Consider the following 10,920-nt stretch of genomic DNA (forward strand, 5'->3'; position numbering starts at 1 on the left):
AATTATAGTCAATATGTTTGTGTGATACTTTATTATGTTTAAAAAGTGGAGGAAGATATTCTTTTTATTAGGCCAAATAGCCTCTATGCCATAATCTGATGATGACATCACAAAATTTGTAGGCCAATAAATATATGAATAGTAAATAAGACATTATATATTAAAATCTAGTATACATAAAATGGATACATTATGATCAAGAATTTTCCAAGAATTCTAGTTGGTTTGGAAAATGACCGTTATGATTCACAACATTTTTTTTTAGAGAGAGAGAGATTTTTTAATATTTTTTAGTTTTCGGTGGACACAACATCTTTGTTTTATTTTTATGTGGTGCTGAGGATTGAACCCAACGCCCGCGCATGCCAGGCGAGCGCGCTACCGCTTGAGCCACATTGCCAGCCCATGATTCACAATATTAACAAAATAAAGAAGTATAAGATCATCTCAATAATTAAAGAAAACCATTTTATATAAAATCCAGTTTACCATTGTGAGGATGAAAACTTTCAAGCAAAGTGGAATAGGAAGAGATTTTAAATTGATAAAGGGTATCTATTGGCAAAAAAAATTACAGGTAACGTAACATGAGGAGCCAGGCAGGCTAAATGTGATGTCAGTGAGGAAATAGCAAAATTTGTCCACCCCTGATGTTCAGTACCGGCAAGGGTGTCCACTTTAACCACTCATACTCAAATTTGTACTGGATGTCCTAATAGTGGGATACAAGAAAAGAAATAAAAATAAAAAAGGAATAAAAATTATTTTAAATTGCACTTGACATGATTGTATTTTTAAAAATCCAAGGAATCTATAGGTACACTATTAGAATTAATAAGCAAATTGTTCAAGATTGCTGGTTATGTCAGTATGAAATGATCAATTTAGACCATATATTAGCAACACATAATCAGCATAAAAAACTGTCACGTGTGATAACATCTGATCTATCCATAACCAAGGAACAACTTCCAAAAATGTATAAAACTTTTATGTGGACACTAAAAAAAATGTGAGGAAGGAAATTAAAGAACACTTATTGTTTGAAAGATTCAATATTACTAAGATGACAGTCCTCTCCAAAATGTTCTACAGGTTTATGGTAGTTCCAGTAAAAATTTCAACAGGGTTTTTGTATAATTTTACAAGCTAATTCTAAAATTAATGTGGAAATGCCAAGGATCTAGAATAACTAAGACAATTCTGAGAAAGACCAACAAAATTGGAGGACTTATATTACTGAATTTCAAGCACATGGAATAAAAATTCAGACTTTAGAAATAGACATAGAGCCCAGAAATAAATTAGATTTATGAAATCACTTATGATAAAGACACCACTGAAATTCAGTGAGTTAAAGATATCTTTCCAATAAATGATATGGAACAAATGGATTTTTCAAAGGGAGGAAAGTGAATTTTTAAGCATATCTTATACCAAACACAAAAATCAATTCAAGATGGGTCATAAACCTTCAATATGAAAGATAATAAAACATGCTTCCAGGAGAAAATAGGTGCAAGTAACTTCATATACTTGGGGTAAACAAAGATTTCTTAAGGAAGAAGTTAAAAACACCAATCATGAAGTCAAAACTTGATAAATTGGACATCATTAAAAATAAGAACTTTTGTTAATCAAAAAAAAAAAAAAAACACCAATTTTTCAGAGTTAAAAAAAAGTCACAGCCTGGGCTGGGGATATGGCTCAAGTAGTGGCGCACTCGTCTGGCATGTGTGGGGCGCTGGGTTCGATCCACAACACCACATAAAAATAAAATAAAGAAATTGTTTCCACTTAAAAACTAAAAAATAAATATTTTTTAAAAAGTCACAGCCTGAGGAGAGATACAGTGTGTATAGTAATCAAAGACTCATATTAGGAATGTATAATTAACACTTTAAATCAGTTAAAAAAAAAAAAACAACACTAAATTGGGTAAAAGACTTGGAATTTTATAAAAGCAGCCACCCAGTTGGCCAGTATGCATGTGAGATGATGCTTAATGTCCTTAGTTATTAGAAACATGCAAATTAAAACCACAAGGTGATTGTTGCTTTCCCACCAAAAAGGCTGTGCTTAAAAGACTAACAGCTGGTCATGGTGGGACACTCCTGTAAACCCAGTGACTCAGGAGGCCGAGACAGGAGGATCATGAGTTCAAAGCCAGCCTCAGCAACTTAGCAAGGCCCTAAGCAACTTAGCAATATCCTATCTCAAAATATAAAAAGGGCTGGGAATGTGGCTCAATGGTTAAGCACCCCTAGATTTAGTTCCTGGTACAAAAAATAAAAAAATAAAAAAGGACTAACAGCATCAATTGTGGATCAGGTTGTGGAACAAAAGAAGCTCTTAAACATTGTCAGTGAGAATATCAGTTGGTACAATTGTGGAAAACTATTGGTAGTGTCCACCACATCTGTAAATGGTCCTATCCTATGATTCAACTGTTCTACTCTCAGGTATGTATCCCATGGAAATGAATGCATATGCCCTTAAAAAGTTGTGCATAAACATGCTTGTAGCAACTTATTTATATATAATAGCTCCAAACTAAAAACAGCTCAAGAGACTTTCAACATTAGAATGAAAAAAATACACTGGGATATATGCAGTTGAATAATTTTGTTTGTTTTGTTTTGATACTCCTAGGGGAGCTTTATCAATAAGCCACATCTTCAACCTTTTTTTATTTTTCATTTTGAGATAGGGTCTCACTAACTTGCTTAGGGCCTTATTAAATTACTGAGGCTGGCCTCAAACCTACAATCCTCCCATCTCAACCTCTAAAGTTGCTGGGATTACAAGCATGCACCACTGCACCCTACTGTGAAATGTTCTTTAGTAATAAAAAGGAATTTGCTGATACATGTGATAACATAGATGCATCTCATAGCTATTATGTTGAGGGTGTTAACAAGTTTGGCCTCAAGCTGCTTCCATAAATTTTCTAGTTTGGTTTAATAAATGCTTATCCACACCTAGTGAACTGTAACCTAATACTTTAGGTAAGCAAACTGTGACCTACTCTCCTAAGTAGTAGCTGAGTTTCAGTCAATCATAAGCAACCAACTGCTCAAATCATGTTAAGATAAGACAGATGCAAGCTATAACTAAACTGGCTATTCTATCTCACTTCCATTTTTTGTACTTTTCTGTGCTTAAGTTTTTTCTGGCTCTGCATATGTTCTGCCGTTTGGTTGGTAGACTCTTCTAAGCCATTCTCTTCTAAACCGGTTTGTGTCTAGACTGCTACCTTACTTTAGAATCAGATAAAGCCAGTTAAGATCTGCAAAACTAGATTTGTTTGTAATTTTCTCCCTTTTTGGTACCAAGGATTAAACACAGAGAAGCTTTACCACTGAGCCATATTCCCAGCACTTTTTCTTTCTTTCTTTCTTCCTTTTTTTAATTTAAAATTAGGGTTTTGCTAAGTTGCTTAGGGCCACTGCACCTTGCATCTCTTCTTTTTTCTTTTTTACAGTACTGGGGATTAAACCCAGGGATGCTCTACTACTGAACTACATCCATAGACTTCATTTAAAAATTATTATTAAATTTTGAGACAGAGTGTCAGTAAGCCCAGGCTGGCCTTGAACTTGCAATCCTCCTGCCTTAGCCTTCCAAGTTACTGAGATTACAGGCATGGGCCTCCAGGCCCAGCTGTAATTTTCTCTTTTAACAATCAAAATAAATTAGTAACTGAATATTTACGTGTATGAGTCTGTTTAATTCAAGTTCAAGAACAGGTAAAATTAATAGATGGCAGTGTACATTATGAAATTAGTGCCCTTAGGGCTAAGTATGGACTGAGAAGGAGTGTGGAAGAACCTTGTAGGTGATAGATGTGTTTGGTATCTTGATCTTGATCTGCTTTGAATAATGGTACTGGGGCAACTGGATATCCTTGTAACACCATATACAAAATTTACCTACAAATGAAACAAAGACCTAACCAAAAGAACTGAAACTATTGAATGTTTAAAAGAAATCCTAGATATAAATATACATGAGCTTTGATTAGGTGACTGTTTCTTAGATGTGACACAAAGAATAAAAGCAACAAAAGAAACAAATAGATAAATTGGATATCACCAATATTGAAAGCTTTTGCATGTCAAAGGACACTATCAAGAAAGTGAAAAAACAAGTCACCAAATGGGAGAAGAATTTTGCAAATCATTTATCTTCTAAGGGAATTGTGTCTAGAATTTCTGCAACTCAATAATTTAAAAAATAAAACTAATTTAAAGATGGAGGTAGATTCTAAATTGACATCTCCACAAAGAAATGGCCAAACACTTGAAGGAAAGCATCAGAAAAATACAAATCAAAACCACAGTGAGGGGCTGGGAATATAGTTGATGGAGTGCTTGCCCCACATGCACAAGCCCTGTGTTCAATCCCCAGCACCTAAAAAAAAAAAAAAAAAAAAGAGCCACAGTGAGGGGTTGGGGTTGTGGCTCAGTAGTAGAGCACTTGCCTAGCATGTGCAAGGCCCTGGGTTCAATCCTCTGCACCACATAAAAATAAAAAATATATTGTATCCAAATACAGCTAAAAACAAACAAACAAAAAAATAGGACTTTTGAAACCAGGTGGTGGTTGTCACAGGTTACTGGAATTTCCCCTTGGTTGCAGCCTCACCATGGCCCAGCAGCTGTCCTGGGAGCAGGGCATCATGATGGGCCAAGAGCAGTGGCCCATCATGGCCGAGTTCTTATTCTGTGCCAGCTTGGCATATATCCCTCTGAAACCTTTACTTGACTGCAGAAGTATGAACTCACCTTGCTGATAACTACCAACCCTGAGCTCATAAAGTGAGCAGTGTGGTCAACAGCTCTATAAGTATTCAGTTCAGACATCAAAGAGTGGCAATTGATATTGAGTACAAAAAGACTGCAAAAGATGACAGGTTCATTTGATCTATTGATTTATAAAGACAAAGATTTTATTGTTGTAGAGAGCCATGACAGTGAATGGGAAAGCATTGTCTGAAATTGAGATCCCTGATGACTGCATGGCTGTGGCATGCTTGGTACCTTGGAAAGTTTCTGTGCAAAGGTGCAGGATGCCTGGTTGCTGTGGTAATGCCCTCCATGGGGAGGCTCTGTGCTAGAGCCTCAATCTTGCTCTCAGGCACACACCTCCTGGAAATGAAGGAATTCTCTTATTAAGACAACTACAATGTTTCACCAGCTCTGCACCTCCTGAACCTGCTCACATAAAGGTAGCTTTAAATAATGGACTTTCTTGAGAGCTGCACAGTGCTCCTGCCATTGCATATTGCAACTGTATAATGTAACTGAGGACTAAGCTGCATAATGTTGCTCACTCTGTAACTTTCATGAATACAAAGAATAATGCTTGTCTAGTCTTTAATCTGATTAATGAGACATATATAATAAACATTGCTGGCTTAATTCTTTAGACCTGCTTCTCAGAGAGCAGCACTCCAAAAGTCCCAGCTGTTAATTTCGCAGTCTGAGTACATGAGTTTTATTTCTTCCAATCTCCCATCACCCCTCACCAGAACCTGCTAGTTTGGCCACTCTGGTCACGGCAGGTTGTACCTGAAAATTGGGAAGAATTGGGACCACAGTTCATTATCATTTCTGAGGAAGTCCATCTTGACTCATTTACTACCACAATCCACAAAGTAAACAGCATGGTGGACTACAAACTCAATGACTGAGGGTGAGATAAGGAAGATAAAGTATTATAATTCTCAAGTGTGGTTTTCCTGAAACCACGTCAACTGCAGTTGATACGTTGTATTTCATTGGTTACTTTTAGCTGGGAAGCCAGCACTGTCCTGGATGAACTTGCCTCAGGGTTAAGGTAATGAGTAAACTTCACATTTTTCCAGAGTAGCCCCAGATTTTGTCAGCATTGCAACATGAATTCCTTTGAACATGATAGTGTTAGGTGGAAAATCTTGTACAACACAATTAATTACTTTTCTAAATTGTTTTGGTCATGTAACTTGACTCTATAGATAGATATTTGAATATAAAATAATATAGCAAAAGACCTCTGAACATTCAGAATGTTTAGATCCTGAAAGTAAAGAAAAAGTGCTTTCTTTGACATTTATTATATTGTATAGTTTCCATATGGAAAAAATATTCATTATTTGGCTTAACATATAGAACTTGAACCCATGAAGCAATGTATAATTATACTGGCAAGAATGTGGAGAAATTAGAATCCATATAAATTCTGATGGGAATGTAAAATGGCACAGCTTCAAAAAGAGCATAGTTACCATTTGGCCCCAGAGTTCCATCCCTAGGTTTATACTCAAGAGAAATGAAAACATACGTCCACTCAGAAATTTGTTGTGTTTATAGTAACTCTATTTGTAATAGCCCAAAACTAGAGATAACCCAACCCTCCACAAGTGAATGAATTAATAAATGTAGTATGTCCTTGGTAATAAAAAGCAATGAAGTACTGACTTGCTACCTTATGGATACACTTGGAAAATATTAGGCTAAGCAGAAAAAGCCACTCACAAAAGACCCCCTGCTATGTTTCCATTTATATAAAATATATGAGTAAGGAAATCCATAGAAAAAGTAGGCTTGCCAAGGAGTAAGTGGGAGGAACTTGGATATGTGGATCATTTTTGTGATGAAACTGTAAAATAGATTATAGTGATGGTTGCATACCTGTACTAAAGAAATTTTGTACACTTTAATAAATTATACAGTACTGAATTTCTACTCAATAAAACTTACTTAAAATAATAAATAAATAAATAAATTATCATTGCTAGTTATCATATTGTTTTACCTGCTTTTGCTCCTGTTATAAATATTTCTCAGTAAACAGGGAAAAGAAAATCTCCGTCACACTACAAGTCTTCATGTCACATCTTTTGGCTACTGCAGCAGCAAAAGTAGTGTGTGTTTTTACTCCTTAGCCTGAATTGTCCCTGTGTTTCTCCATCAGACTCTTTGCAGCCTCTTCTGTGAATGGGTTCATTTCAAAGCAATTTTTAAATTTTACTGACAGAGCTATTATTGCTGGAAATTTTTCCTGGTTAACTCTGTTCAGAGGTAATTGGATGGGAGAATGTGTTCCAGAGCTCCCCAGAGTCTGTAATGGAGAATGTAAAAGATGCCTTCAGTGATCATGTAAAAGTGCATTGGGGAAAAAAAAGACTGGCTGCCCTACATCCACATCATGCAGCACATCTTCAAATAGGAAGTGTGGACTGTGACAGGGCTGCGGGGGTGGGGGGATGGGAGCTGCTAGAGTGGAAAAAGATGCGAAGGATAAAAACACGCTTCGATTTTAGGATGAGAGCACATTTCATTTCAATGATTTCATTCAGAAATGTGGAGCCATGGCAATGTACAAGTATTAGGGAAAGGGAGACAGATGACCAAGACAGTCCTTGCAACCAGCATGTCTAAAATCCTTGGGAAAATGTGAAAGAGAGAACCAGCATACAAATGGCTATAATAAGTTCTATCATGACAACAAAGGAGAAGCACAGTCAAAATACTGGGAAGACCTGGGAGATGAGGCAACAGTCTACATCAGTTTATGTGAGAATCAAAAAGATGAGCTGAGATGAATAGTTTTGACACAGACATTTGAAGTTAAAATGTTGACAGATGCAGAGGATGGTATGAACAAAGACATAGGAGCCAGAAAATGTAGAGTGTATTTGAGAAATAGGAAGTAATCTGGAGCCGAACTGTGAAATAAAAACCTCAAATGTCATCATTTGAATGTAGATGATAGTCTTAAAAGATAGTCTTAAAGTTATGATGTGTTCTTAATTCAGTCACCAATAAAAAACTATTGTAAGATTTTGATGAAGGGAATGACATAATTAATCCAGATGGCAGTTTGTTAGAATTGGATAAGCAAGATGAGGCCAGGGAACTATTTTGATATTCCAGCTGGAATTGAGATTGTGATATAGTGACTGAGGATAAAAGGAGTCTATGTTTATCGGAAGGCAGGGAAGGATTTGGTGCCTACTTGGCTGTTGCAAGAGTGTTAGGAATAAGTGACTCCTTAGAAGTTTAGAACCTGAATAACTGGGAGGAAAGACAAAATCGAAAGGGATCATGAGAGTTTAAAGGAAATTGTTTAGGAGGTTGATTTTTATGGCACTGAATATTTGGGTTTGCTTTTCAAGGTTTGTTCCTCATGAAAGAGGTCAGCATGTGAGATGTGAATTTTGGATTTTGGTAGTGGCTAAACACAAAAGCAAATGAAATTGTTAGAGGACAGAGAGAAAAGAGTGTGTGTGTGTGTGTGTGTGTGTGTGTGTGTGTGTGTGTATTATATGAATCAAGGCTGCTGGGTATCAATCCCATATCTGCCCAAATTATTTAAATCTTTATTCCTCAGTTCCCACACCTAAAAAAAAAAACAAAAAACAGATATAACTAAAGGTACCTGCTTCATAGGGTTATTGTGAAGATTAAATTAATAAATATAAGTAAAGCATTTAGTAGGATATGTCAAAGTATTCTTTAAACATCAGCTATCCTGGATTAATATTATTTATATGACACAATTTGAGGAAAATAAATTTAGAAGGATTAGGTCAGCTGCAATAGGTTAAGGTCCATGTGAATAGAAAGGTAATGAAGACTGAGTAAGAATGATTTGAAAAAGTGATGGGAACACCAGGCAGAGTGCCATGTACTTGTAGTCCCATCTACTCGGGAATCCAAGGTAAAAGGATCACTTGAGCCCAACAGTTTAAGTCCAGTCTGGGCAGCATAGCAAGACTCTGTCTTTTCTTTCTTTCTTTCTTCTTTAAGCAAAAGGGAATTGTGAATGAAAGAGAAATAGTGTAGTAGCTTCAAGGGGAACAAATATTATTTGTTCTTTTTTTAAGCTTTTGTTGGTAAGTGGTTTTCTTAAGGTATTATGTTTGTTTCATGAATGATGATGACCAATAGTTGGGAGGAAATATAGATTTGTGGTCATTGAGATTCTTTGTTGCCTTGAAGGCTTTAATAAACCCAGTAAGTTGTGATAACTCATTTGTTTTCAATCTTGAATGGATTTCAACTGGATAATATTTTATATTTACCATAAAATGTGTTTATAGCAGAAATTTTTAATGAAGTTTTGGTTGTTTATGATTTTTATTAATGATTTGTTTTTTGCAAACTTAAAAAGTGGATAACAGCTGTGGATGGAAAACACAAACATTAACTGTGGGATGTTAATTGAGGGGATTTCTGGAATCATTTCCATTATTTAAACATTTTTGTTCTGTCTTTTCTTTTTAGAAAAAAATATTAACTGCTCTAAGCTGTTTGTTAGCTTCAGCATTAATCTTAGTATTTTAATAATTTCAAGAAATGGATTTTTCCATTCTCATTGAACATTTTATTTTTATATGTGTTCTTATCATGGCCCTGACATCATGATTTATTTTATTTTTGTTGTAGAAAAATACTAAAACAACTCAAACTTTATACTGTATTTTAATTTTAGAATAATTATCCTTATAGTGTTTTATTTTTAAGGACTTAATGATCTTTAATTTTTTTTGTCTGTCCATAGTTGTCTGGTATAATAGTTGCTCATGTTTTATGAACTTTTGGTTTGCAAAGCATTTCACATTCATTTTTATCACCCAAGCCTCATAACAACTTCATAGATCCGTGTTGTCACCTCTATCCTCTGAAGATAAGAAAGCAGGATCCAAGGGGTCCAAGAGGTGATGACTTGCCCTGGACTAGAAATGGAACTGGATTTCCAGCTCAGAGCCCTGCGTTCCTCTTTGTGTACTGGTAATTGACTCCTATTATTTCACTTTACTTTATATATGTCTTTATTTGTTGGAGTGCTGGTGATTGAACCCAGGGCCTCACACATGCTGGGCAAGCACTCTCCTACTAAGCTACATCTCCAGCCCAATCTTTATTATTTTTAATCACACTGTGATCTTCCCTCTACAGTTTTCACCAAAGTAGCAGTTTTGTTACAGATTTGCAAATTTATGTCTTAAAATCTAGATACCCTTCAGTAGATTAATGGATAAAAAAATATGGCATATATACACAATGGAATATTACTCAGCAATAAAAGAGAATAAAATCATGGCATTTGCAGGTAAATGGATGGAGTTAGAGAAGATAATGCTAAGTGAAGTTAGCCAACCCCCAAAAGCCAAATGCCTAATGTTTTCTCTGATATAAGGAGGCTGATTCATAGTGGAGTAGGGAGCAGGTGGAATAGACAAACTCTAGATAGGGCAGAGGGGTGGGAGGGAAAGGGAGGGGGCAAGATTGATCATTAGAACAACTTGAAAAAAAAATTAAGTAAATTTCCTGTTAAAGTAACTGTTCTCAATAAATCGAGATTTTGTTTCATCTCCTGTCCTCCTCAGGAACGTTTGGCAAAATCTGGAGAAATTGTTGATTATCACAACAGAGATGGGCAGAAGATGCAGGTGTTGCTAGCATCTGGTGGTAGAGACCAGGGAACTAATGAAAACATTCTACAGTGTAGAGCCATCTGGCCCAAAATCTCAATAGTGCCAAAATTGACGAACTGCTGTCAAGAATGAGACCTTAGTGTGTAGCTCAGAGCTCGAGTGCTTGCCTAACATGCACTAAACCCTGGGTTCCAACCCTAGCACCACAAAAGATAGGAGATTTTATATACCCATTCTTAACCTTGATTTCAGCCCTCTACCCCTTTTGTATGTTATTTTCTCCCCTACAAAAAATAATAAATTAAATCTAGTTTTTGAGATAGTTTAACATAAAGGTGCGATTATCTTTAATAGTGCAAGACTTATATGATTTTTTTTTTTTAGTACTGTTACTGAGAATAAACATTAGCTGGGCATGGTGGCACACACCTATAATCCCAGGGACTCAGGAAGCTGAGGCAAGAGGATTATAAATTCAAGGCTAGCCTTCAATT

The 10,920-nt window shown here is 35.8% G+C and overlaps 1 protein-coding gene across 2 annotated transcripts in view; it reads left to right on the forward strand.

The window, feature by feature from the left end:
- Positions 1-10,920, forward strand: part of Cenpp (centromere protein P) — a 230,506-nt gene that overhangs the window by 93,887 nt on the left and 125,699 nt on the right. Inside the window, exon 6 of one of the 2 annotated variants that reach the window (XM_040271244.2) lies at positions 9,628-10,239. The exons of the other annotated variant lie outside the window; for it this stretch is intronic. Coding sequence (XP_040127178.2) covers positions 9,628-9,783 — 156 coding nt within the window. The 3' untranslated portion in view covers positions 9,784-10,239. Of the gene's footprint in view, positions 1-9,627; positions 10,240-10,920 lie in introns of those variants that run through there. 2 annotated transcript variants of the gene reach the window in all.

This window comes from Ictidomys tridecemlineatus, chromosome 13, assembly GCF_052094955.1.
Source record: "Ictidomys tridecemlineatus isolate mIctTri1 chromosome 13, mIctTri1.hap1, whole genome shotgun sequence".
Classification (NCBI taxonomy): domain Eukaryota; kingdom Metazoa; phylum Chordata; class Mammalia; order Rodentia; family Sciuridae; genus Ictidomys; species Ictidomys tridecemlineatus.